Source organism: Erithacus rubecula (assembly GCF_903797595.1).
Source record: "Erithacus rubecula genome assembly, chromosome: 12".
NCBI lineage: Eukaryota > Metazoa > Chordata > Aves > Passeriformes > Muscicapidae > Erithacus > Erithacus rubecula.
In genome coordinates this window covers 895166-921326 of record NC_136664.1, presented here as the reverse complement: position 1 = coordinate 921326, position 26161 = coordinate 895166, and the positions used below count along the sequence as shown (strand labels likewise).

The 26161-nt window shown below is 62.5% G+C and overlaps 7 protein-coding genes across 12 annotated transcripts; 3 read left to right on the top strand and 4 right to left on the bottom strand.

The window, feature by feature from the left end:
- The first annotated feature begins 111 nt into the window (after nt 1-111).
- SNTB2 (syntrophin beta 2) lies at nt 112-7189 on the top strand. Its single transcript, XM_079316095.1, has 7 exons — nt 112-600; nt 3981-4191; nt 4654-4864; nt 5302-5444; nt 5549-5745; nt 5822-6003; nt 6183-7189. Exons 1-7 carry the CDS (start codon nt 171-173, stop codon nt 6273-6275), a joined length of 1467 nt encoding a protein of 488 aa, XP_079172221.1. The 5' UTR covers nt 112-170; the 3' UTR covers nt 6276-7189.
- Nucleotides 7190-8184: 995 nt separating this feature from the next.
- Nucleotides 8185-11940, top strand: VPS4A (vacuolar protein sorting 4 homolog A). Its single transcript, XM_079316425.1, has 11 exons — nt 8185-8339; nt 8653-8764; nt 8835-8982; nt 9070-9131; nt 9378-9497; nt 9594-9750; nt 10395-10543; nt 10642-10723; nt 10799-11018; nt 11108-11248; nt 11537-11940. Exons 1-11 carry the CDS (start codon nt 8319-8321, stop codon nt 11636-11638), a joined length of 1314 nt encoding a protein of 437 aa, XP_079172551.1. The 5' UTR covers nt 8185-8318; the 3' UTR covers nt 11639-11940.
- Nucleotides 11941-12394: 454 nt separating this feature from the next.
- PDF (peptide deformylase, mitochondrial) lies at nt 12395-13485 on the bottom strand (the record flags this gene model as incomplete). The annotated part of the gene is made up of 2 exons (XM_079316426.1): nt 12395-12656; nt 12945-13485. 2 exons carry the CDS (start codon nt 13483-13485, stop codon nt 12499-12501), a joined length of 699 nt encoding a protein of 232 aa, XP_079172552.1. The 3' UTR covers nt 12395-12498.
- A 75-nt stretch (nt 13486-13560) lies between these two features.
- COG8 (component of oligomeric golgi complex 8) lies at nt 13561-16047 on the bottom strand (the record flags this gene model as incomplete). Its single annotated transcript, XM_079316424.1, has 5 exons — nt 15682-16047; nt 15269-15476; nt 14374-15192; nt 13930-14098; nt 13561-13790 (listed from the first exon to the last, which is right to left on the bottom strand). The coding sequence occupies exons 1-5, from the start codon at nt 15993-15995 to the stop codon at nt 13561-13563; spliced, it is 1740 nt and encodes a 579-aa protein (XP_079172550.1). The 5' UTR covers nt 15996-16047.
- NIP7 (nucleolar pre-rRNA processing protein NIP7) lies at nt 16016-17462 on the top strand. Its single transcript, XM_079316429.1, has 5 exons — nt 16016-16169; nt 16408-16494; nt 16570-16708; nt 16783-16923; nt 17127-17462. Exons 1-5 carry the CDS (start codon nt 16114-16116, stop codon nt 17244-17246), a joined length of 543 nt encoding a protein of 180 aa, XP_079172555.1. The 5' UTR covers nt 16016-16113; the 3' UTR covers nt 17247-17462.
- Nucleotides 17463-17643: 181 nt separating this feature from the next.
- Nucleotides 17644-20130, bottom strand: TMED6 (transmembrane p24 trafficking protein 6). Its single transcript, XM_079316427.1, has 4 exons — nt 19398-20130; nt 18556-18682; nt 18265-18416; nt 17644-18159 (listed from the first exon to the last, which is right to left on the bottom strand). The coding sequence occupies exons 1-4, from the start codon at nt 19590-19592 to the stop codon at nt 17935-17937; spliced, it is 699 nt and encodes a 232-aa protein (XP_079172553.1). The 5' UTR covers nt 19593-20130; the 3' UTR covers nt 17644-17934.
- A 136-nt stretch (nt 20131-20266) lies between these two features.
- Nucleotides 20267-25840, bottom strand: TERF2 (telomeric repeat binding factor 2). 6 transcript variants are annotated; one of them, XM_079316418.1, is made up of 10 exons: nt 25551-25840; nt 25377-25472; nt 24776-24954; nt 24481-24567; nt 23898-24044; nt 23267-23721; nt 22433-22819; nt 21905-21990; nt 21600-21649; nt 20267-21177 (listed from the first exon to the last, which is right to left on the bottom strand). In XM_079316418.1, exons 1-10 carry the CDS (start codon nt 25741-25743, stop codon nt 21019-21021), a joined length of 1839 nt encoding a protein of 612 aa, XP_079172544.1. In that variant the 5' UTR covers nt 25744-25840; the 3' UTR covers nt 20267-21018. The 6 variants fall into 6 exon arrangements, with proteins under 6 accessions (XP_079172544.1, XP_079172545.1, XP_079172546.1 ...); XM_079316419.1 differs by having other exon boundaries at nt 23898-24041; nt 25551-25783; XM_079316420.1 differs by having other exon boundaries at nt 24776-24906; nt 25551-25783.
- Between the last annotated feature and the right edge of the window lie 321 nt (nt 25841-26161).

The following is a 26161-nucleotide window of genomic DNA, read 5'->3' as shown; positions in this document are numbered from 1 at the left end:
TCTCTGATTGGTGGCAGCGCAGTCGGGGGCGGGGCGGCCCCCCCGCGGCCCCCCCGTAACCCTAAGCCTACCGCCGCGCGCCATGCGGGCGGGGGCGGGGTCATAGGCCCCGCCCTCAAGCCAGGCCCCGCCCCTTCCCGGTGACCGGCGGCGGCGGCGGCGGCGGCGGCATGGCCGTGTGGACCCGGGCTTGTAAAACGGGGCTGCTGGAGCTGCTCCTGCGGGAACGCTGGGTCCGCGTGTCGGCGGAACTGACCGGGGAAACGCTGAGCTTAACTGCGGAACCGGGAACCGGCGATCCGTCGGTGGTGAACGGCGTGGTGAACGGCAACGCGGAGGCGGCGGCGCCCGGTGGCGTGAGGAGGGTGCGGGTTGTGAAAGCGGAGGCGGGAGGGCTCGGGATCAGCATTAAGGGAGGTCGGGAGAATCGGATGCCGGTGCTGATCTCACGGATCTTCCCGGGATTGGCGGCGGAAAGGAGCGGGGCGCTCCGGTTAGGCGACGCCATCCTCGCTGTTAACGGCGTCGATCTCCGCGATGCCACCCACGATCAAGCTGTGCAGGCGCTGAAGAGAGCCGGCAGGGAGGTCATCCTTGAAGGTAACGCCTAAACCCCTTCCTCTCCCCCCGAATCCCCGGTCCGGGCCCCCGGTGCTCTCCTGTCCCCCGCCCTGGTGCTCCCCCGCCCCACCACACCTTCCTGCCGCTGTCACCGGACTCCCGGACCCCCTTTGGGTCCCTTTTCCGGGTGTGAGACGCCACTGCCCACCAGTCACCCCAGTCCTGGCATGTGTGTGTGTGTACCTCCAAAACCCCCAAAACCCCCAGCCCACGATGGGCCCCCAAACACGGGGACACGGCCTGGAGTGTCCCCACCCCGAATCAGGGTGTTCCGTCTGTGGCAGGATGGGGACCCCTCACGGGACAAGGACGGGACTTCTCCACTGATTGTGTCCGTCCAGGACGGACTTGGGATCCCTCAGAGACAGATCTGGGGTCCCCGGGGACAGATCTGGGGTCCCCGGGGACAGACCTGGGGTCCCCAGGATAGACTTGGCAGTAGCATCCTCTTGAGCAGGTTGTCCCCTGTGCCTGGTGACAGAGTCCCAGGCTGGCTGGTTGTCCCCAGGGGAGGGCTGTGACCCCGGGTGCTGGCTCAGGGTCTGCCCATGTCCCTGTGGGCTCAGCCTCCCCGCAGGCTCGGTGTCCCCGCGGGCCCCGTGCCCGCAGCACAGCTGGCTCGGGACTGGCCTGCCGGAGCCACGGGCTCCTGCCCGACCTGTTCCCAGCAGCCCGACAAGCTCGGGCAGGACCTGCCCAGCCCAGCGGCGCGGCACGGGGCTCGTGCCACGGGGCACCGCGAGGACACGAGCCCCTGGCCGGGGTCAGACTGGGGCAGACTGTGCCACACACACTGTCCTGGTGTCCTGGCATGTCCATCTGTCCTCCGCTGCACGAGGCTGCTCCATGGACACAGCACAGTTGGGCACAGGGGAGAGGGGCTGGTGCTGCTGCTTTGCCACACGCTCCTGGCACACTGCACTGGCATGAGGGGACACAGCTGGGCTCCCGAGTGTGGGCACACCTGGCACGAGGTGCTTGGCCACAGCTGGGGCACTGCAGAGTCCCAGAGGTGGAGCAGCAGCGTTGGGCTTGGTGCTCTGATCAGGGCTGCTGAGTGAGAGTCCCCACGGGACCCTGCGCCAGATTGAGCACGTCCTTCCTCCTGCTGCCCGGCCGTTTGATCCTGTCCCACAGCAGCTCCAGCCCGTGCTGTGTTTGTCCCTCGCTTCCGCCACGGGCACGGGCGCCACGGCAGACGCCTCTTCCCTTCCTTTCCCTTCCTTTCCCTTCCTTTCCCTTCCTCGCCCTTCCATTCCCTTCCATTCCCTTCCATTTCCTTCTCACTGTGACTGTCACCAATGGCCATGGTGGGACTATCTGGTGGTCAACTGGTACCAGCAGGCCCTGGAGAGGAGCTGGTGGGGGACACTGGCCATGCCATCCAGCCCCATCCCTCCTCACCAGCCCTGGAGCTGTGACCACCCTGGCAGGTGCCAGAGCTTCTCCCAGGCTCTGTGCCAGTGGTTGAGGGGAAACCATCAGCCCCACACCAGCACCTCCATGGGGCTGGTGTCACCCATCCTGGGAGCTGGGTTTGGCCTCAGGGCTCACGCCAAGCACTTCCCCAGGGTGTCTACTGCCCTGGGGGGAGGGAGCCCTTCCGCCCCTGCAGGGAGCTGTGGGTGCAGTGCCGGCCATGGGCACTGCCCAGGGCACCACCCGGCGCAGGCTTAGGGAGACCTGGTCAGTGTTCCCTGCTGGGTGCAGGGGCTCAGCCCCGGGGTGCAGCCAGCACTGCCGTGCAGCTGGAGCAGCCGCCTTCCTGCAGCGGGACGGGCCAGGGTGCAGGCGACAGCTGGGTTTCCTCTGCGGTGAGCGCGTGGGTGGGGCGGCAGTGGCTGTGCCGGGGTGATGCTGCCTGTGCCAGGGCAGCAGTGGCAGTGCTGGTGCAGCTGTGTGTTGGTCACCAGCTCGCCAGAAGCAGAAGGGGTAGTTGCCGGTGTCCCCACCCCACATCCAGCCGTGTGCCTGCTGGCTGGCACAAGGTGCTCCATGTCCTGACTGCACCATGGATGCATTCCAGTGAAAACTGGGAGCCAGTTCTGCTGCCCCCCACCATGGGCAGACACAGTCCTGGACATCCACCATTCCCAGTCACCACGGGGCAGCCACACTCCTCTGGCAGTGCCCTGCACAACACTCAGGCTCCAGTGCTGCTGGCTGCCCAGCTTGGCCTTGCAGCCTCCTGACCCCGTCGGGGTCAGTGCCTGCACTGCAGGGTCGCAGCTCCGTGAGCTGGAGCCCCATGGGCTGAGCTCACTCCCAGTGCTGGAGGCAGCTGCCCACATCTGGCAAACATCTGCTGCGCGGCCCCGCAGCGGGAGCTGCCGGCCGAGGCGCTGCCTGCGGCGCTGCCTGCCCTGCCCGGCCCCGCAGCGGGATTAGGGGTGCGGGGACGGCGGTAATCCCGGGATCAGCACGGCGGCAGCTAATATTAACTCCTGTGCTGCCCACAGCAAGGGCAGGCACCTCGTGGCAGCACTGTGGCTCAGCAGAGCTGGTGGGAAGGGCTGGTTTCTCCTGCCCACTCCCGATCTCTGCTGTCCCATCCTTGCTCCCCCTTCCCACTCAGCAGCCCCGCAGTGAAGGATTGGCAGCAGCACAGCCTGGGCCCCACCACCAGTGTTGCTCCCCCTCCAGAGGGCCTGGCTGTGGCATTGTGCCGGCTCCAGGATCCTTTCACCACTTGCTTCCCGGTGCAGTTCAGCCTGTTTGCAGCTTTGGTTTGGTTTTCCCTCTCACTGCCCCATCTCCGTCCCCAGCGCGTCCCTCCCTTGGCCGTGGCTGCCGGGGCTTGGCGTGAGCCGGCCGAGAGCCGTGTCCGGGCGGGGGTCCAGGGCTGCTGTCAGCGGGGTGGTGCTGGGGTGGGACAGTCCGGGGGGAGCAGGAGCTGCAGCTGGTGACTCCTTCCTTCCTTCCCGGCCTGGAGAGGCGCACGGAGCCGGGATGTCTTGGCTGCACACCCTCCTCCTCGCCCTGTGCTGCTGGGGCGTGAGCGGCAGTGCCGGCTCAGCATCGCCAGCAGTGCTGGAAACTTGGCGGGCACAGTCCTGGCTGCTCCAGCAGCGGCAGGGCAGGATGGGACCAGGATGGGCTGCAGCCTGACCTCCTGCCCAGCACCATTGTCCTGCGGCGCCTTCCCCTTCCTACACCCGCGCCGGCAGCGGGATGAGCTGCCAGCGCCGTCCTTCACTCGGGACATCCCTGACCCAGACAGGGTGGGACCCCACCAAGACCCTCCAAGCCTTGGTGTGTGAGGGTCATGTCACCCTATCAGATCAACCCTGGGGCACAGGGCTGTGGCAGGGGGGTGCAGGACCCTCCCCAGGCCTGACTGTGCCCCCGCTTCCCCCCAGTGAAGTTCATGCGGGAGGTCACCCCATACATCAAGAAGCCATCGCTGGTGTCAGACCTGCCGTGGGAGGGGGCGGCCCCGCAGTCCCCCAGCCTGAGTGGCAGCGAGGACTCGGGGTCCCCCCAGCACCAGGGCCCCCGTGACCGCAAGGTGATCCCTCTCAAGATGTGCTTTGCTGCCCGGAACCTCAGCATGCCTGACCTGGAGAACAGGTGAGGGCAGGGGCTGCTGGTGGGTGCCTGTGTGGGAGATCCTGCTCCCCAGAGAACCCCAGGGCAGGACTGGGTCTGCCCTCCAGTGCCAGTGTGAGGGACCCTGCACCCCATGGACAGCCTGGGCACAGCTGGGGGCTGCCCCTCACTGAGGCCATGACCTCCTGCTGTGCCCACTGTGCTGGGGAAGGACAATTCAGAGGGTTTAGTCAGGGCCAGGGCTGTGCCATGTTCCTTCCCAGAGCTCTGGCAGCTCCTCTGCCTTAAAATGAGGGCTAATTGCCATGGCAGGGGGAAATGTACAGTGGGAGCCCTGAGCCAGTGCAGCCAGTTTGCTGTGCTGCAGGGGCTCACTCAGCCAGTGTTGATGTCCCACCCCGGGCTCTGTCCCTGTCCCTGTCCCTGTCCCTGTCCCTGTCCCTGTCCCTGTCCCTGTCCCTGTCCCTGTCCCTGTCCCCTCAGGCTGATCGAGCTGCACTCGCCGGACAGCCGGAACACGCTGGTGCTGCGGTGCCGGGACACGGCCACGGCCCACGCCTGGTTCAGTGCCCTGCACGCCAACATCACCGCGCTGCTGCCCCAGGTCCTGGCCGAGCTCAATGCCACGCTGGGCTCTGGCAGCCCCACGGCTGGCGGCCGGGAGGTGAAGCACATCGCCTGGCTGGCTGAGCAGGTACGCACTGATGGGATGTGCAGGGTGCTCCCAGGGACGGCAGTGCCAACAGGATGTGCCAAGGATGCCACTGGGGCTGTGGATGAAGCCAGGGAGCCCAGCCTGGGCACTGACTCTGCTGCTCTCCCATCCAGCTGTGCCCCAATGATGGCAGCGTTTCCCCTGCCCTGATCCCCTTCTTCCACTGGGATTTTCCAGATGGAACCCCTCATCACACCCTCCCTATTCCATGAATCCACTGCCTGAGAGCTGCAGCCAGCCCTGGCAGTGTGGTGAGCAGGTTCCCTGGGGGCTGCTCCCAGCTTGGTTTCCCAGCGTGGCAGTGCCGTCGATGCTGCCTGGCAATTAGGAGCCCCTGGGCTGGGGTCCATCTGACCATCAGAGGTTGGGTTCCTGGGCTGTGGTGGGTTCCTGCAGCCCCTGGCACTCCCTGGCAGGCACGGCTGGACGGCGGGCGGCAGCAGTGGCGGCCGGTGCTCATGGCAGTGACAGAGAAGGACCTGCTGCTCTACGATGGGATGCCCTGGACCAGGGACGCCTGGGCCTCGCCCTGCCACAGCTACCCGCTGGTGGCCACCAGGTGAGCTGGGGCTGGGCTCCCTCGGCAGGGAAGAACCACCAAAACGCCGATGGGGTGACATGGTGGTGACACCCCTGACCGCCACGGTTCTGCCTCCCCTGCAGGCTGGTGCACTCAGGCTCCGGGCGCCGCTCGCCCGCGCTGGGCTCGGAGCTGACGTTCGCCACGCGGACGGGCTCTCGCCAGGGCGTGGAGATGCACGTGTTCCGCGTGGAGACCCACCGGGACCTGTCTGCCTGGACGCGTGTCCTGGTGCAGGGCTGCCACGCCGCCGCCGAGCTCATCAAGGAGGTGACTGTGGGTGAGTGCTGCGGTGCTGGGAGCCCCTGGCTGCCCCCCGACCCTCCAGGGAGGGCTGACAGCAGCTGTGCCCGCAGGCTGCACGCTGGGCGGGCAGGAGGTGCAGCTCTCCATCCACTACGAGGGCGGCTTCACCATCTCCCGGGACGAGCCAGGCTCCAGCGTCCTGTTCCGCTACCCCTACGAGCGGCTGAAGATGTCTGCGGATGACGGCATCAGGACCCTCTACCTGGATTTTGGGGGCCCTGAGGGGGAGCTGGTGAGGAGGGGACAACCGGGTTCACCCCTGGTTTGGGGTTCCCCCTGCTTTTCCCCATCCCTGCAGCATCCCAGCTGCCCAGACTCACTGGGTTTGGCTGATTGGAACCCCCAGCCCTGCAGTGCTGTGTCTGCAGTGGGATGTGGGGGTGGCTGACACCACTCTCCATCTCCCCCCAGGCGCTGGACCTGCACTCCTGCCCCAAGCCCATCGTCTTCGTGCTGCACACCTTCCTCTCGGCCAAAGTCACCCGCATGGGGCTGCTGGCATAGGTGCCCCCGCCCCTCGCCCTGTCACCAACCAGCTGGGGGTCACAGAGGGACCCCAGCCCCTGCTGCCCCATCGGTGCCTTGCTGGGGCTGGGATTGCTGCCGTGAGACCCGCCTGGAATGCGGGGGGTGAGCCCCTCCTGCCCCACACCAGCGCTCCCGGCCCCCCAGAGCCCCGGGGGGGTCGGGGTACACACACCAGCTTTAATCCCCCTGGGGCTGAAACCATCACTGATCTCACCACCTGTGCCTTGGAGTGGGGCCAGCTTGGTCCCTCCCTTTTTGGGGGACCCCTGGTGCCCTCGACTCATGTCCAGGGGAGCCAGTGTCCCCCCTGCCTTGGGGCTTCCCCCAAAGAGGTCACGTTGTCCCCACATGGGACAGGGCTGGGGCTGTGGGACCCCCCATTGCTGCATGACAGGGTCTCCAAGCCCTGCTCAGGCCGGGGGGACACATTTGTCTTACAGGGGGCACTCAGGGGTGCAAAGGGGGTGCTCTGGCCCAGGGTCCTCCCCCATGCCTTCCAGCAGTGACCCCCAAATCTCCCAAAGGCTGAACAAACGCCGTGTCTCTGCCCTGGGCCGGGGCTGTCCCTGTGCCCCTCTCCCAGGGCAGGACATGTAGATTGATGCACTTTTCGCTTTTTGTACTTTCCCTCCCCTTGGGGGCAGCTCCCACACCCTGGGGGTTGGGGGGCCCAGCGAGGGCCACAGTGGGACAGGCCTGCAGGGCTCCCCCCTCCTTCTGGAACCCCAGTGCCCCCAGCCAAACTCCCACATGGTTCTCTGCTTTTGGGGGGCTGTGCTGTCCACGGGTGCTCTGGGGTCCTGTGGGGTGCTGGCTTGGGGTGCTGCCTCCCTCTTCTATTTTTGTATTCTTTGTAAATCGCTATTTATATCAGATTGCCTTTTCCAGGGGCTCTGGATCTCACTGAGTCTGGTGTGGGAATGGTGGGAGGAATGAGGGTCTCTGGAAAGAATGGGGGGATCTCTGGGGAAGCTGGGGAGACTGGGGGAGTCTCTGGGATGATGGAGGGACTGGGGGGGTCTCTGGGGAAGCTGGGGCGGGGTCTGTATGGGGATTTTTGAGGGGGCTGGGGCAACTTCTACAGCAGGAGCAACGGGGCCAGTTCAGCTGTGGGACAAGTGGGTACAGCAGTGGGTACAGGTACCTGCAGGTGTTTGGGGAGGGTGTGTGTGTGTGTGTGTGTATGCACAGGTAAATACTGTACACGTGTGCACAGTGTGTGTGCAAACACTACACACAGGGGTGTGTATCTGGGCACATACACAGACAGACATGAACATGTAAACACACAAATGAATATATACACACACATGAACACGTAAACAGACACACAGACACATGAACACATGTACAACACTCGTAAACACATCTAAACACTTATGAACACACACCAACATGTAAACATTCATGAACACACAAGCACACACATAAGCAGATGTAAACACTTATGAACAGACACATGAACACACGAACATATACACACAAACACATAAACACACATAAACACACACGAACACGCACACACACACAAACACACACGAACACGCACACACACACAAACACACACGAACACGCGCACACAAACACACAAACACACACACAAACACACGAACACGCACACACAAACACACACGAACACGCGCACACAAACACACAAACACACACACAAACACACGAACACGCACACACAAACACACAAACACACACGAACACGCGCACACAAACACACGAACACGCACACACGTATTCACGTGTTTTTGGGGCGTTCGCGCGCACTCGGGGCACGCAGGGCGGGGCCTCAGTGGGTGGGGCTACGCGAGACCACGCCCCCAAATAAATATTTCAAAGGGCGTGGCCACACAGGACACGCCCGTGCGTGGGCGGGGTTGTGGCCCCGCCCCTCGGCGCGGTTCCGCCGGTGCCGGCAGGGGGCGCGCGGCCGTGCGCAGCCGCAGTCGCCGCCGCTGCCGCCGCCGCCGCCGTCCCGGGGCCGCCGGAGCGGCCGCAGCGGGCGATGCGATGACAACGTCCACCCTGCAGGTACCGACCGCGGCCACCGGGACGGGGCTGGGGCTCCGGCCGCGCCCACACCGCGCTCCCTTCCCGCGGGGCTCCGCACGGCCCAGCGGACAGGCCTCACCGGGCCCCGGCGCCTGCCGGCCGGGAAAGGCCTCACCCGGCTCCGGTGCAGGGCCCCGCTGAGGTCGCCGAGCCCGGCTGAGCCCCGGTGCCGCGCGGCGGGGAGGGACGTGGGCGCAGCGGAAGAGCCCCGGTGGAGCGGGCCCGGCCCGGCCCGGGCGGAGGGGAGGGGCTCCGCCGGTGCCCGGTGCTCACGGCGCTCCCCCCCTCGCAGAAAGCCATCGACCTGGTCACCAAAGCCACCGAGGAGGACAAGGCCAAGAACTACGAGGAGGCGCTGCGGCTGTACCAGCACGCTGTGGAGTATTTCCTGCACGCCATCAAATGTGAGTCCGGCCGGGGGGCGCGGGCGGCGCCGGGCTCGGGCGGCTTCGGTGACACCTGCGGTCCCTGCAGATGAGGCTCACAGCGACAAGGCCAAGGAGAGCATCAGGGCCAAGTGCATGCAGTACCTGGACCGGGCGGAGAAGCTGAAGGAGTACCTGCGGAGCAAGGACAGGCACGGCAAGAGGCCTGTCAAGGAAACACAGAATGATAACAAGGGGTGCGTGGGGGACGAGGAGGGTGAGGGGTCCTGCCCCTTGCCACACCGGGGCTAGTGCCACCTCTGAACCCTATCTCCTGTCCCCAGGAGTGACAGTGACAGCGAGGGCGAGAACCCTGAGAAGAAGAAGCTGCAGGAGCAGCTGATGGGTGAGAGAGGCTGTGTTGAGCTCGACCCTCTGGGGTTGGGGGGATTCACTGACAGCCCTGTTGAGGGGTGGCTCTGGGGAGAGGGACAGGCTGTGGGACTGGGGCCCAGGCGTGCATTCTTGTGGACTGTTCACCCCAGACAGCTGCAGTGCTGAGGGGAGGTGGGATTGGGGGTGTGGGTGGGGACTCTCACTGCTCTGGTCACCATCTCTGTGGGGCCATGTGAGCAGAGTCACACCCTCACAGGTGCCATCATGATGGAGAAGCCCAACGTGAGGTGGAGTGACGTGGCTGGGCTGGAGGCAGCCAAGGAAGCCCTGAAGGAGGCTGTGATCCTGCCCATCAAGTTCCCACACCTGTTCACAGGTGAGGCCGTGGCAGTGGGCAGGGGCTGTGCAGGAGGTGACCCCTCCTGGGTGCTCTCAGCAGGGATGGGGGGCCTGACCCCGTTCTCTGCCGCAGGGAAGCGCACGCCCTGGCGCGGGATCCTGCTCTTTGGGCCACCTGGCACTGGCAAGTCATACCTGGCCAAGGCTGTGGCCACCGAAGCCAACAACTCCACCTTCTTCTCTGTGTCATCCTCTGACCTGATGTCAAAGTGGCTGGGGGAGAGTGAGAAGTAAGTTGGCAGCAGGGATGTGGCCACAGCCTGGCTCCTGGTGCTCTGGCTGTCCAGGCTGGGGCAGGGGCCACCAGAACCAGGGGACCCCAGTAATGGGGCTGGGAAAGAATTGGAGCTGGTGCCTTCAGAGAGGGAGTCTGAGCAAAGCAATCCCTGGTCTCTTCCCTCACAGCCTGTGCCTCCCATATTTACAGATCTCTCAGTCCAACAGCAAGGAGTCTTCTAACGCTTAACTGGATTCTGTCTCCTTGTCTTAACTGCTCTCATACTCCAGCTTGGGGCAGCTTTGGGGCTCTCTAGAGCTGCAGCTCTTATCTAAAGGTTTCCCATCTATCCATGCTCAGAATTAATTTACAGCTCACTTACAGTGAGTTTGGAGGAAGGCTCACCCCTACCAAGCTGTGAGCAAGACATAATTAAACTTAACTCTACATTATTAATCTCTGATACCCTATAATTAGACTTTAATCCCCAGCAGGGTCCCAGAAGAGACCACAACCCCTGAGGGGCCCCACAGCCCCTGGTGTGGCACTTCCCTCGCTGCCAGCATGGTGTTCCCAGGATGGGAGGAACATGGGGCTGCCATGGTGGTGCTGAGGAGGGTCTCTGAGTGGAGACCCCATCCCCTGCTTTGTTCCCAGGCTGGTGAAGAACCTGTTTGAGCTGGCAAGGCAACACAAACCCTCCATCATCTTCATCGATGAGGTGGACTCACTGTGTGGCTCCCGCAATGAGAACGAGAGTGAGGCGGCCCGGCGCATCAAGACCGAGTTCCTGGTGCAGATGCAAGGTGGGTGGGGGCCCGTCCCAGGGATGGGGGGGAGCAGGCAGAGCCTGGGCATTCAGAGAATCCCTGGAGTTTCTTTTGACTGAGCCATCCGACTGCAGGCGTGGGAAACAGCAGCGACGGGATCCTAGTGCTGGGTGCCACCAACATCCCCTGGGTGCTGGACTCGGCCATCAGGAGAAGGTGAGCCCCACACGCAGCCCCCTGTGCCAGCCCCCCAGCAGGGCTGGAACTGGGGCTCACCCCTGGTGCCCCCAGGTTCGAGAAGAGGATCTACATCGCCTTGCCCGACGAGGCGGCGCGGGCGCAGATGTTCCGGCTGCACCTGGGGAACACGCCGCACTCCCTGACGGACGCCAACATCCAGGAGCTCGCGCGCAAGACCGAGCGCTACTCGGGGGCCGACATCAGCATCATCGTGAGGGACGCCCTGATGCAGCCCGTGCGCAAGGTGCAGTCGGCCACGCACTTCAAGAAGGTGAGCGGAGGCTGCCACGGCCCAGGGTGGTGCTGGGCAAGGGTGGGATTTGTGGCTGCTGCCCCCCCCCACCCACTGGCTCTGTGCAGGTCCGAGGCCCCTCCCGCACCACCCCTGGTGCCCTCGTGGATGATCTCCTGACACCGTGCTCGCCCGGCGACCCTGGGGCCATGGAGATGACCTGGATGGAGGTGCCCAGTGACAAGCTGATGGAGCCCATTGTCTGCATGGTAAGTGTCCCCACAGCTTTGGCCTGGCACTTCCCTGTTCATCCTCTGTCCAAGCGCCAGGCAGGGCTGTGGCTCCTGGGGGTGAACACAAACCCCCGGTTTACCCCCCTGAAGTCCTGAGCCCCCTTGAGGATGGCTGGGTGACAGGAAAGGGCCTTGGGTCTGCCAGGCAGCTTTCACCTGTGGTCAGTGCTGCTGCCGTGGGACAAAGGTCTCCCAGTGTCATGGGGGTCTCCATCCTGTGCCCTTGCCTGCTCTGACCCATGTGCCCACTCACTTGTATTACAGTCAGACATGCTGCGCTCGCTGGCCACCACCCGCCCCACCGTCAATGACGAGGATCTCCTCAAAGTGAAGAAATTCACGGAGGACTTTGGACAGGAAGGTTGAGGGGGGCATGGGGGGGTGTGGGGTTTTGGGGCAGCTGCAGGCCCCGCTGTGCCCCCCTCCCCAGCCGTGCCAAACCGACTGATGATCGCTCACTCCTGCCCCACTGCACTGCAGCGCCCGGCAGGCGGGGACACGGCCCGGGGGCTCACACTACGGGGTGGGTCTGAGCATGGCCTGGGTAGCTGGGTCCCGCCCCTGGCTGCACCCCACTCTTCTTCCTGCTCTTTTTTTATTTTTTAACTTAATGCTGCTTTGGGTTCTGTCTTGTTTATATGAAAATAAAAACAATCTGGAGAGCTTCAGCCAGTGCCCGACCACTCCCCACCCAAGGGCTCTGATCACCTTATGGGGCTCATAAGCCCAGCCTCCCACCCCTCAAAATGCAATGACCCAGGGCCAAGACCTGTGCCTGTCCCAAGGGGCTGGGGGTTCCTCACACTCCAACCATCTCAGACAGGAATTTGTGCCTATAGCAGGGGCTACTTGGATGGAGCAGCCACCAGCTGATGATACCCACCAGCCCACATCCCATGTGCCCCTGTGCAGTTCCTGGGCTCCCCTCAGCCCCATCCCAGTGCCCCATGTGCTGTGCCCAACTGCTGCCCACACTGTGACCACGAGTCCCAAGCAAGCCCCAGAGGGGAGGATCCCCTCTCTGCCCGTCCCCTGCACAGCCTTAGCAGCAGGTTGTCACTAGACCCACAAAGGAATTCCTGATGCCCCGGGGAGTGTGGGCAGGAAGGGCCAGAGCCACGCTGAGGCCACAGGTCTGTATTGGCTGCAATAAAGCTGAGTGGGAGCCCCCAGAGCTGCGCTGGTTCTTTCAGCAGGGGCAGGGCAGCGCGTGTGGGCACGGCGGGTCAGTCCAGCAGCTCCATCCAGCTGACGTTGGTGAAGGTGCGCGGGTCCATGCGCTCGATGTACAGGATCCCATCCAGGTGATCCATCTCGTGCTGGATGATCCGGGCAGCCCAGCCCGACGCCTCCCAACTCACCGGCACCCCGCGCTCGTCCACGCCTGCGGCCGGGGTAGCAGGGGGTTGAGGGGGTGATTGAGGGGAAAAAAGGGGGGCCCGTGTGAGAGAACAGGGTGATTGTGTGAGAGTGGGGGACCTCACTGTGTGGTGAGATTTGTGAGAGAAGGGGGGGATCCATGAGAGAATGGAAGGATCTGTGAGAGAACAGAGAATCCGTCAAAGAATTAAGGGAACCGTGTGAGAGTGGGGGGAGCCGGGAGAGACTGCGGGATCCATGGAAGAGAAGGGGGAACCGTGTGAGGGAGGGGCAGGCGCGGGTCGGTCCGTACCGGAGACATGGACGGCCCAGTGCCGCGGGACGTAGGCGGAGAAGCCGTGGATGCTGGCGCAGCCCTCGGGGCCGGTGACGAGGCGCGTGTCGAGGACGCGGAGCGCGGGGTTGACGAGGACGCGGAGCGGGAAGGGCTCGATGCCGTGCGCTTGGCGCAGCGCCGGCGGGTACCGGGCGCAGCGGGCGGGCGGCAGCTCTGCGGCGAACACCCTGAGCGGCACCCCGAGCTGCGGAGCGCTCAGCCCCAGGCACGGCCTGCTCCGCAGCCCGGCCGCCAGCGCCGCCGCCAGGCGCCGCAGCTCGGGGCCGCCCAGCTGCTCCGGGGACACGGCGGCGGCGGCGGCGCGCAGCACCGGCGCTCCCACCTGCACCGGAGCGGCGAACGGCGGCACGGGCGGGCCCAGCAGCCGGCGCCGCAGCGCCCGCCAGTAGGAGCGCTCCCGCTGGTCCCAGCCCGCCGCGTGTCCGCAGCCGCGGGCCGGGAGCGGCGGCCGCCCCGGCAGCGCCCGTCCCGCCGCCCGCCCCAGCGCCGCCGCCATGGCGCACCGCGTGCGCGCGCACCCGCGCCGCCGCCGCCGCGCCCCCTGGCGGCCCCGCGCGCTCCCGCGGCCCCGCTAGTCCGTGGCCACCGGGTCACCCGGCAGCGCAGCGGCGTCCCCGGAGGGGCTCTCCGGGGGCTCGGTGGGCACGGCCGAGTGTTCCCCCTCCGCGTCCAGGGCGCCCTCCGGGGATGGATCTTCCTCACCCGGTGCCGGCGGAAGGAGGAAAGCCAGCGGCTCCCTGAGCGCGGCCACGTCGATGCGGCCCAGGCGGCCAAAACGCTGCAGCTGCGTGGGAGGGACACCTTGGGAATGGGGAGAGAGGGGTCAGGGGGTCTGCGGGCAACGAGACCCCACGGAGGGAGCAAGAGCAGGGCAGGGCCCACTCAGTGCAAGGGGGAAGCCTTGGGTGTCCTTCCTTTGCAAAGAAAACAGAAATCTCACCCAGTGCCTGCGCAATCTGTGCTGGAGGGAAAAGCACCTGGAGGCAGCAGTTCAGGTAGGGCAGCAGGTCCTCCAGGAAGACTGTGCAAAATTGGGTAAAGAGCTCCTGCTCCCGCCCGCTGAAAGCTGCCTCCTCTGCACGGTGGAAGGCCAGGATGGTTTTGGTCACCTGGGCAGAGAGAGAGGTAGACGGGTCACCTGATGACAGCCACTCCCAGGTAGGTAATGAGACCAATGGCACTTTGCTAGTACCAGCAACAGTGTGGCCACAAGTCCAGGACAGTGCCTGTCTTCCTGTGTGGATGTGGACACGGGCTAGGGGTGGCCTCGGCAGTGCTGGGAGAGTGGTTGGACTGGATGATCTCAGAGGCTTTCCCAACCCACTATGAACAAACCCTTTGCATAATCTCCCAGGACAATCCCAGCTCCATCTCCTGGACTCACCTCACCAAGGGCACTGTCCAAGCAGGCGGTGACGTCCTGCGCCAGGGCAATGGGGCAGCAGAGCCGCAGGTCATTGAAGGCAACGAGGAGCCCGTTGAGGAAGCAGGCGAGGGGTGGGAAGTCCAGCAGCACCATGGGGGGCTGCAGCGTCCCAGGCTGGGCCGTGGGCACCGGCACCGCTGCAGCGCCCCCCAGCACCGCCGGCGCCGAGATCAGCGTGTAGGAATTCATCTCCTCTCGGAATTTCTCCACCGCCTCCTCCACCGCCTTCCTGAAGGCCTCGGCAGCCACGCGCTGGAAGAGGGGGGCCAGCTGCCCACGGAAATCCACGCCCACCCTGCTGAAGGACAGCCCGAAGTACATGCACTGCCCCAGCAGCGAGTCCAGCCGGCCGCCCACGCCGCGCTCCAGGTCGCGCTGCAGCGTCCGCAGGAACTCGGAGACTTTCTGCAGCACCCAGCCGTGGAAGATGGCCCCCTCGGCCGGCGCCGCGCCCTCGGCCGGCACCAGCGGCTCCTCGTCCGAGAAGATGGCGCGGTACTGCGTGATGACGTCGAACAGGTGCACGCGGCAGGCCTCGATGGTCTTGGTGATGTGCAGGTAGGGGTCGTGCTCGGGGATGGAGGCGTGGATGGAGCGCAGCCAGGCGTCCCGCGCCTGCAGGAACTTGAGGCGCAGCTCGGCCTCGGTCAGCACGTCCATGCGGCGCAGGAAGCCGATGAGGCGCAGGCAGGCGGGCAGCGGGATGTTGGTGCGCAGCTGCTGGATCAGCTGGGTCAGCATCAGCTGCGCCGACTGGCGCACCTCGTCCACGATGCCCTGGGGAAGAGACGGCCTGCAGTCAGGGCTGGGCGGGCTTCACCTGCATCAGGGCTTGGGGCAGCGCAGGGCTCACCTGGATAACGGGGATGCTGCTGTGCTTCCTCTCCAGCCTGCGCACGTAGGCCGTGAGCTCCAGTGCCTCCTCATAGTAGCCGTTACGGACGCAGGTGTCCATGAGCTGCGGGATCTCCAGGATCTCCAGGATCTCCGTGTGCCGGTTCAGGGTCAGGCTGTTCATGCGCCGGCTGCAGGCGATGGCCTCGGCATCGCGCATGAAGCTCCTGCGGGGCCGGGCCGGCATCAGCAGAGGAGCCCTCCCTGCAGCGGGCGGGCCCGGGGCAGCTCCCAGTGCTGCCTCCCGACCCTTAGTGGGCTCAGCCTGGGACCTCTCGCTCCCCAGCCCACCCCAGCCCATCCCGGCCCTCGCTGCCCCGTTTCCACCCGCGCCCTGCCCGCCGCTCCCAGTGCCCGGTGCCCGTCCCGCACCGGCAGGCGTCCTGCAGCGCGGGCAGCCGCTCCAGCAGGCTGCCGAGGCGGCTCTCGATGCCGCCGAAGCCGCGGCCGGCGCGGCCGGTGCACTCGGCGGAGCGGATGAAGGCTCGGTAGTGCTCGAAGGCGAGGCGGCGAGTCTCGGCCCCGACCCGCGCCCGCTCCGCCGCCAACCGCGCCGGCTCCCGGCCCAGCTCCGCCAGCCCCAGCGCCGCCAGCTCCGACACATAAGCGGCGAGCTCGGGGCCGCCGGGCGCCGCCGGGCCGCGCAGCCAGGCCAGCAGCCGCGCCTCCTCCGCCGCCGCCGCCATCGCCGCGGCCGCCGCGTCACCTCCGCTACCGCCGGTTCCGGGTTCATCACTTCCGCTGCCCCCGGTTCCGGTCCGGCACTTCCGGTCCCGGCGGCCCCGCGTGTGTGCGGCGCGGGAGATGCGGCCCCTCACGGAGGCGGAGACGCGGGCGGTGTTCGAGAAGCTCGGGAAATAGTGAGGGGCCGGGACCGGGGGGATCGGGCACGGGGACAGCACGGGGACCGGGAGGGATGGGCACTCGGGATCGGGCGGGACCGGGCATGGAGAAGGGATGGGCACCGCGAGGGCTGGGCCAGCTGGATCCCGGGGAACGGGGAGGCCAAGGGAGGATCTGGGGGTGACGGAGCGGGACCGGGAGGGCTGAGCCCCGCAGGTACCGGGACCGGCGGGCTCACGGGGTCTGGCCCTGCAGCATCGGGGAGAACATCCAGCTGCTGGTGGACCGGCCCGATGGCACCTACTGCTTCCGCCTGCACCGGGACCGCGTGTACTACCTGAGGTGAGGCCGGGCGGGACCGGGCAGCCCCGCGGGGTGCGGGCCCGGCCGCCGCCCAGCACCGCCCTGCTCCCGCAGTGAGAAGCTGCTGAAGCTGGCGGCCAGCATCCCCCGCGAGAGCCTGGTGGCCCCGGGCACCTGCTTCGGCAAGTTCACCAAGTCGCAGAAGTTCCGGCTCAGTGTCACGGCCCTGGATTTCCTGGCGCCCTACGCCAAGGTGGGTCACGGCCCCGAGCCGCCCCCGGCCCCTGCCGGCCCCACGGCCCCTCACAGCTCTGCCCTCTCCTGCAGTACAAGGTGTGGGTGAAGCCGGGCTCCGAGCAGTCCTTCCTCTACGGGAACCACGTGCTGAAGTCGGGGCTGGGCCGCATCACGGAGAACACGGCGCAGTACCAGGGTGTGGTGGTGTATTCCATGGCTGACGTCCCGCTGGTGAGCGCTGCTCCCTGCCGGGGCTGCGGGGGACTCGGGATGGGCAGGGGGATACGGGATGGGCAGATGGGCAGGGGGGACACGGGAGGGGCAGGGGGGATACGGGATGGGCAGGGGGGATACGGGAGGGGCAGCGGGGATACGGGATGGGCAGGGGGGATTCGGGATGGGCAGCCCTCCCTCACCTCCCCTCCGTCCCCCAGGGCTTCGGGGTGGCTGCCAAGTCCACACAGGAGTGCCGGAAGGTTGACCCCTTGGCCATCGTGGTGTTCCACCAAGCTGATGTTGGGGAGTACGTGCGGAATGAGGACACGCTGACATAAGGGACCCTCGGGGACCCCAAGGGACCCTCTTGCTCTGTGAGTGTTCCAACCTGTAATGGACTTTGTCCTGCACCGTGGGTGCAGGAAGCCCACCCAGAAAGGGATGGAGATCTGACACAGCCTCACAACACACAGCCCCAGAGCCCTCAGGGGGCTGCTGCCAGCATGGGAGGACAGGCCCCAGCCCTGTCACATAAAGCCTGTTCCTTTTTTAAACGCCTGTTGTCTGGTGTGGAGGGCCAGAGGGAATCAATCCTTGCCCCTCCTGTGGGAAATGTGACACACTGGGGTGTGTTTGCAGGGACTGATGACATTGGGGGGAATCTCACAGTCTGAGTCTGAGCTTCAGGAAGGGAGGGAGGGAAGGACAGCAGCTTCTAGGCTCACAGGAAGCAGTCACTCCCTGGACTCTGCCAGGGGTAGGGGTTCCTTTATTGGGAGTCTGGTACAAAAGGTCCATTAAGAGACTAAAAATGGGTATGGATGTGACAAACCCACACAGCACACGGAACTCAGGTGACAGCATGGCCTTTGGCTTCTCTTGGGGTGATGCCAGGGCTGGAGACAAGCAGGAGCAGGGGGATCTCTCCACCCTCCTCGTGGAAGCAGAATCCAGCCTTTCCTCCCTGTGCATGGTGGCACAGAGTGGCACCAGGGCTCCTGGCTCTGCAGGGGTCTCTGTGCTGCCCTAGCACTTCTGGCTGCCCGAGGTCTGTGCATGGAACAGGCGCTTGAGGAAGTAGAGCTGCAGCAGCCCGGAGAGGACAATGACACAGCTCTGGGCCATGGACCACCAGTTGACATAGTTGTAGTTGGACTCCAGCAGGAAGGAGTCGGCCCCTTTCCGCATCCGGGCGAAGTTGTAGAAGCGCCACATGTGGAAGGTGTGGATCTGCAGCCTCTGGATGCTCACCTGCAGGAGAGGCAGAGCCATGCTCAGAGCTGAGCTCAGCCCAATCTAATTCCCTGCTCAGTGTCCCTGCTGTGCTGGGCACCCTGTGGCCTCCCTGACCCTCACCTCGATTGCCTCCAGGGTGTCGTTCAGCTCCTTCCTCTCTGCTGGCTCCTTGTGCTCCATGTTGAAGTCATCATAGTACACACCAAAGTTTAGATACACCTGCATGAGGCCAAAGTGGTTTTGCTGGTTGTCCAGGCAGAGCTGGTAGAAGCCTGCAGAGGGAAGGGGGTTGTTGGTCCCTGGATGGAAGGGACAGACACATCTCAAGAGCCCAGCCCTCATCCTCCCCCTGTAGGAACAAGCCCTGGCTGGGTAGCTCAGAGCTGCTGCAGGGGCTGGGGTGACCTTGACCTGTGTCCTTGGTGAGGAAGTTGATCTGTCCTCGCACATCCTGGGATGCTCCAAGCTGGAAGCCATTGGGATCACTCGCTGTGACCAGGATGTTCCTGCTGTTGCCAATCCCTGTGGCCCGCTGGACCTGGAGGCAGGGAGCACCCGAGGGGATTGTGTGGTGTGTTGTGTGGGAGATGGAGCTGTGTATGCCCTGAGGATGTGTCCCTGTGGGGCTGCTCTGCCAAGCACAAAGCCCAGGGGAAGCTGCCACTGCCAGGCACAGCTATGCCCTGGCTCTCTTTCAGCCAGCCCAGTGTAAACAGGAGATGAAAGGGCTGGAGTTTTCCTGTGGGAAGGGGACAGAGCTCAGGGACACACTGTGCCAGGGCTTTCAGCTGTGCCACAGCCTCTAGCTAGGCACTGAAGGGCAGAGCTTCCAACAATGCCAGGGCTCCCAGCACCATGGGGTTAAACCAGGTAGTTCAAAAATGCAGTGTATTGATGATGGATAGGGATTAGGTTGGTTATATTAGGAAGATATTCTTCCCTGTGAGGGTGGGGAGGATCTGGCCCAGGGAGCCTAGAGAAGCTGTGGCTTCTCCTGAATCCCTTGAAGTGTCCAAGGCCAGGTTGGACATGGCTTGGAGCAGCCTGGAATAGTGGAAGGTGTCCCTGCCATGGCAGAGGGTGGAAGGGAATGAGCTTTAAGGTCCCACCAACCCAAATAATTCCACGATAGTGCTTTAAGAAGGGCACAGTCCCTGAGATGCAGAGTGCCCCAGGACCAGCACGGGATGGATCCAGCACAGCCCTTCCCTGGCTGTGCCAGCCCCCTCCCAGGACCTGTCCCCAGCACTCACCTCGTAGCTGAAGAAGAAGTTGCCACCCTGGTGTGAGAACTGCCAGAAGCACTCCACGCTGCCAGCGGGGATGACGATGGCGAAGTCGTAGCGATCAGCGCCGCGGAACAGCGGCTCCTGGCTGGAGCCACTCAGGGGCTCTGTCCTGGGGCAGCCAGCAGGGCCCAGCAGGGCCAGCAGCAGCAGCAGCAGCATCCTCCTGCTTCCCTGGGCTCCAGCATCTGCTCCCCAGGCAGGGCAGTGCAGGACAAAGCACAGGGGGTAATCATTAACTGCTCTGCAGCGCCAGGGCTGTGCCGGCACAGCAGCCACGGCTCAAGGTGATCCTGGTGCAGGGCTGGAGCTCCAGCACCCTGTGCTGCCAGGGCAGGAGCCTGCTGTGGAGAAGGCAAGAATGGGACACAGCTCCTGCCAACAGGGCATTGCCTCTCACCACCCAGTAGTGGCCCACATCTCTGACCTGGTGCTCCTGCTGCCCAGGGCTCTCCAGGGAAGGGATTTACTTAAGGGGAGGAAAATGCATGGCCACAGCCAGGGCACAAGGAACACTCAGTGCAGCACCTGCAGCTGAAGGACACAGGGGGAAGCAGCTGTTCCTGGACAAGCCTTCTCCCAGCCCTGGCTTTGCTGGAAGGCATCCAAGAGAAACTTAGAAACTGCCCCGGTATCAGCCCTGACTTTTTTCCACAGGACTCTAATCCAGAAACTCCTGTTTGCCATTTACACCTGCATGTCACACCTCCAGGGCAGTGCTGCTCCTGACCCAACACTCCCAGAGGGGAAGGGCAAGCCCCACATTGCTGGGGCAGTCCATGGCCCTCTGCTGCATTTCCACCCACAAGACAGAAATTCACACTTTCACAACTCTGGATACTAAACAAGAAAGGAGCTTTATTTTACAAATGAGTGTTCCAGCTTTGGCACTTGAAGGCAGGAACACGTGGAACCCTTGGAACTCATACACAGCAAGGATATTACCAGGAAAAGTGCAAAGAAAACATGACCAAAGTCAGACAGAACTAAAATTTTTAGCATGGAAACAACAGTTTCAAGTACCAAAACACAAAGTAATTTTAGTTCTTAAAGCTTCAGAGCTGGAAGGAAGGAATTTCTCCTCACAGATTAGTCATTTACAAAGCAGAAATTAATGGGGGAAAAAATATTCCAAGTAGATCCTTTTGCCTGGATCCCTTCCCCATAAGCTCTGAGACTCAGTGCTGCCTTGTCTTCCACAAGGGAGTGATGGCAAATAAATGAAACAAGTGATTCAGAAAACAGACAACTAGAACACAAAGAAATAGTGACCTATGAGATTATCCTACTGATCACACCTCAGCAAACAGCTGGGATTCATTCCAGACTCTGCAGTGGTCAGGTGGACAAGAAATCTCAACCCAGGTGGTTCTGAGTTCACACTGAGAGGCTGCACAGCCCCTGCCACTGCAGCACACTGATCTTTGCAGATACATCTGGAGCAGGAGGCTCCTGGGTTCCTGTAGTCATGGTTTTGGTGTCACAGGGGCTTCCCACACTGGCACAGACAACACTCTGGTCCAGCTTCCAAAGAACAAACCGAAGTCCAAAACCAAAAATAAGAAAGGAAGTCTGATGGCTGCCAGCTTCAGAGCATTCCCAGTTTCTTCATGGTCCGCCAGCGATCCTTGATCATCACCGGGGTGCGGTTCTGGAAGGGGTACTTGAGGCAAATGGCTTTCCACCTCCCTTCCCCATACTTCTGCACCCCTTCCTTGATCCACTCGCTCTCCTGCAGGGTCCACTTCTGCAAAGAGAAGGAAGCAGCTGCAGGGAGGAGCTGCATGGCACACAGCCTGCTGCCAAATCCTTCCCCCATCACCCGTGCCAGGAACGGCAGGGAGGGCAGACAGGTCCTGGCAGCTGCACACAACACTCCAGCACTGCAGGTGGGGTGCAGCAGCTGCCTTCCTATGGAAGAGAGTTCCTGGTGGCAGCAAGGTGAGATCTGCTCCTGGGTAACAGCTGCCAGATGTGTCTCCCTCACCTGAACAAGGCTCTGAACCTCTCCAGCGTGAGGGGAATTTGGCAAGCCTTGCTCTAAGCCATCGAGACAAAGGCACATTCCCAGTGCCCTGCAGGCAGGACAGCCACAGCTCCAGCCTGTTTTACCATGGAGGCTGTAGGGACACTGCAGGGCCTGCTGGAGGCACCTAAGACTCCACATACCTGTTTCTTGGAGCCGGAGTTTCTGGAGACATCGCTTTTCTCAAGTGATGCTGGAAAACAAGGGAGAGGGTTACATTTCCCATAATTTGGGAGGTACAGACCTTGAGAGGCTGCTTTGGTCTTATCTGCTGAGCTGTGCAGTCAGAGCACCCTGTGACAGGCAATACACTCCAATTCCTTTATCTCAGCCTTTCCACAGGATTTCTGGTTTCAAAATTCAGTCACTCAGGCAGCAGCAAGACCCCTGTGAGTGACTCCCATGTCAGGATTAGCACAGGTAATCCCTGCCAGGGGAATTTTCATACCTGCATTTGCAAAGAGCTCATCCTCATCACTCCAACTGTCCTTCTCCTCTGTGCCACAGGAGCTGTTCCACCTTCCTTGAATGGACCTGAAATTAGGTGAGGGTTTACTTTGGCTACTGGCTCAGGAGGTTTTTTAGGGAGCAGGTGCAGGGCTACCAAGCAAGCAGAGCCAGCCTCTGGACACTATTCCTCCAGAGGTGGGAAGTAAGAGAAGGATGGTCCTACAGACTCTGGCCAGTGATGCTGAGGCTGAGAGAAGTGGGGAAAAACACATGTTACCTGTACTGGAATCACCTGCCAGGACCAGCAGTACCTGATCATTTCCTCCTCTCCATGAACCCATAATTAATTTTAAAGCCAGATGTACAGACAAGAGAGGGTTTGCTGTGCCCAGTTCCATGTGGGCTGGCAGGCAAGGTCAACACTCATCTCGGGACACAGGGCAAGGGTTTGGTGCTCAGGCTACCAACATCAGCAAGACATGACTGGGGGCAGAGCAGACAACAGCACACAAGAGGGGCTTCATACTTCTCACTCTGGGCAGCCACAGGCTCATCAGGCAATTTTGGAGCAGGTTTGGAAGCAGAAGAGACCACGTGCTCCTGGGAAGAGTCAGGGCACTCGCTGGACTTGCTGGATGAGCCGTCCAAGTCCACGATCAGATTGCTTATGCTGAACAAGTTTTTGACGTTACGGGGCATTGCAGGAGGCTCTGAGGGCTCAGAAGTTTGATTCTCCTCTTCTCTGCATCTCTTGGTTCTGTGGGATACAGAAGGAGACAGTTGCTTGGGGGAAGGCAAGTCTGCTTCATCCAGTTGGGTGAAAAGTGCGTCCGGGTCCCCGGAGTCCGACAGGATCTTGAAAGCTTCTCTCAGAACAGAAATCCCACACGAGGTTACAGCTCCAGGGGGCTGCCTATAAAATAAACACAACCAGGCCTTGTAGGGAATCTGCCACCCCGAAATCCAGCCCTTCCCTCCACTGCATCCCCAGCTCCTGGCCCTGCAGTGCAAATCCAGGGAAGAGGGCATTCCCAAGCCTCCAGTGCTCCCTCCCAAACAGGGCAGTGCCCCAGGCAGCAGGAATGGAGAACAAGTTCATGCTCCACTGCCTCCTGCTACTCCCAGTGCTGCCCACAAGAGCAGCCACAGCCCCCTCCCTGGTCACAGCAGCACTTCTGTCAGCAGCTGAACCAAACCACTTCAACACCTTTCCCAGGATCCAGAGTCCTGCACCAACACCTTTGGGCTGGCCTAATTCCTTTGGGGAATTAGGAGCTGCCTGGACACAGGGAATTACCCCTTAGAAGAGAACTTGCAGCCACACTGTATCCACAGTCTAGATCCAGACTCCTCTGCCCACCTTTGTGATTCCCTGGTGGACACTCTGGGGAGTTCAGGGGTTGCTGCTGCTGGTTCTTTAGATATTTCCATGGACTCTGGAGCACCCTTCAGGCTATCATATGCTGCTGTTAAGTGTTCAGGTGTAGCTGCTGGATCAGTGACATCTTCCATAGGTTCCAAAGCTGCTGCAGGGCCACTGGCTTCCTCCATCATCTCTGGAGCTGCAATGGGACCAGCTGCCCTTTTTGCAGAGCTGGCAGCTCCCTCCAGGTCTTCTGTTGTTTCTGCACGCTTTGGAGCTTTAGCTGGGCCCTCTGCCCTTCCCAAGGCCTCTGGAGCTCTGGCTGGGCCCTCTGCCCTTCCCAAGGCCTCTGGAGCTGCTGCCTGGTCCTTCAGCCCATCTGCAAACTCAGGAGTCTCCAGTGAGGATTTTGCCTTGTCAACATGTTCTGAATTCAAGGTCTTTTTCAATAACTGCGAGAGAGAAAAAGCACAGCACCATTACAGAGATGATTCCTCAGGCTCCCATTCCATTTTATCCCCTCCCAAAGGCATTTCATGGATTGAAAAGCACATTTGACCATATAAAGCTCCCAGGAATGGAGTGAATTGAGTGTTGCAGGTTTAACTGCAGCAGGGCTGACACGCACCGTGAGCAGCGCTGGCTCCGACTCGTCCACGTAGCCCTTCAGGAAGTCAAAGATGCTCTGCTGGAAATCCTCATAGGAGAAGTTTTTGACCTTGGGATGAGAATGGTTCTTGTCCCGGATGACAGTCAGCCACTCATTTTTCTTCTTCTGGAAGAGAGATTCATAGGATGAGGTAAGAACAGCCAATTTACACTGAGATAAGGCCAGGAAAAAGCCAGAGGAACAGGAGAGCAACCAAGGAGCAGCAGAACCACCTTATTTCAGGAATTCTCCTTGCCTGCACTGCCTGAGCACCCCCACTGTCTGCAGAAACAGGAATGGGAATTCCTGCTGCTGCCAGAACCTGCTCTGAAGCTGAGCTGGAGGCTCATCAAGGGATAAGTGGTGATGCCTGGAAGGCCCATGAAGGTGTGAGGAAAGGTAAGTGATAAGAGGAGGCTCCAGGGTGACAAGGCAAACATGCAACACTGAGAGACCAGCACTCCAGAAGGATTGTTTCCATTTTGGCCTCCTCACCCCAAACCGCCCAGGACACCCCACTGGACACACCAGCAGCTCCCACTTCATCCCAGCACAGACTCACTTGGTTTCTGGGCTCCTTTCCCATGTGCTTCTTGACAATATCAGCAGCTTTCTCAAACTCTTTGTTTCTGATACAAACAACAACAGCCTGCAAGGGAAAACAAGGACAGACTGAAGCAGGCCACAGGGAACAGCTCAGTGCCAGGCTCCACACAGAACTCCCACATCACTGCAGGAAGGAGTGTGCAGATAACAAGGGAATCCTGCACACCAGGCAGCTCCCACCATCATTCACTCAAGGCATTTCCAACACAAAAGCTGCACAACATAATTACTGAGAAAGAAAAAGATCTTACAGCTTCCTTCACCATTTTCTGCACAGCCTCCATCGTCTTGTCTGCCACAGAGAACTCCTCATGGATGAAGTCCAGGACAAGCATGGCAGACTCCAATGGGGTCAGCTCTGACTCCTTGTCAAAGGTGCAATCTATAAGAATTGGCATCCATACGTTTGGGGGGGGGTCACGGCGCTTCCCTGGAGAGAGCTGGTTATTCACCTGCACAGGTGGCAGCTATCCACCTGCACAGATGTGCCACAAAAACCCACAGCCAAGTGTCTGCACTGCAGCTCCTGCCCCACCACAGCCGTGGGAAGTTCTGGAAGCAGCACTCGGGAACTTCCCAGGTGCCCAGCACTGCCCAGGGGAGCATTTTGGAAGCTGTGAGGCTGAGCAGGAGTCACCAGGCTGATGTGTTTGTCGGGCATGCCAGCCCCGGAGCACCGGGATGCTGCTCTTGGCCCCCGGCCAGACAGATACAGAGAGCTGCCCCTCACCCGCAGGGAGAGCCGCAGCCCGCAGCCCGCTCTGTGCGGGGACAGAGCTGCGGGAGCGCGGGGAGGAGCAGCGAGCGGGACGCAAGCAGCACCAGAACCCGCAGAAAAGGCTGGGCACCTACCGAGGTTCTCGCCCTCCTCCACCCGCGACAGCAGCTGCATTATCCGCAGCATCTGGGCCATCTCGGGCTCCCTGTTCAGGGGTCGCACGAGCAGCGCTGTGGGACAAGCGGCAGGTCAGGGCGCTGCGGGCGGGGCGGCCGCCCCAGCCCCGCTCCCCGGCCCGGCCCGCGCACCCTGCATGATGTCGCGGAACTGGCGGAAATCACGGTTGCGCCCGGAGCGGTAGGCCTCTATGGCCCGGTGGAAGTAGAACTGCAGCACCCAGCCGTTCATGGTCTTCTCAGGGAGCGCCGCCATCCCGGCCCAGTCGGGGTCTGGATCGGGCTCGGGCTCCGGCTCCCGCCGCGCCACCCGCCGCGTCGCCATCCCGCCAGGACCCAGCGCGCCGGAAGTGACGGCACTACGGGCCCCTGGGCGCGCGGGCTTAAGTAGCGAGCTTCTCGCCTACAGCTCCCGGCGTGCATCGCGCTAATTGAGCTCAGACTACAGCTCCCGGCGTGCGTCGCGCTAATTGAGCTCAGACTACAGCTCCCGGCGTGCATCGCGCTAATTCAGCCCCGCCTACAGCTCCCGGCGTGCATCGCGCTAACTCCGCCCCGCCTACAGCTCCCGGCGTGCATCGCGCTAACTCAGCCCCGCCTACAGCTCCCGGCGTGCATCGCTTCAGGCCGCCGGTAGGGGTTGGTCGCCCTCTGGCGGACGGGCGGGGCATTGCGGGGCCCTGGGGGCTCGGGGCCGGCGCGCTGCCGCTCCGACGGGACCGACAGCAGGGAAACGCCCACCT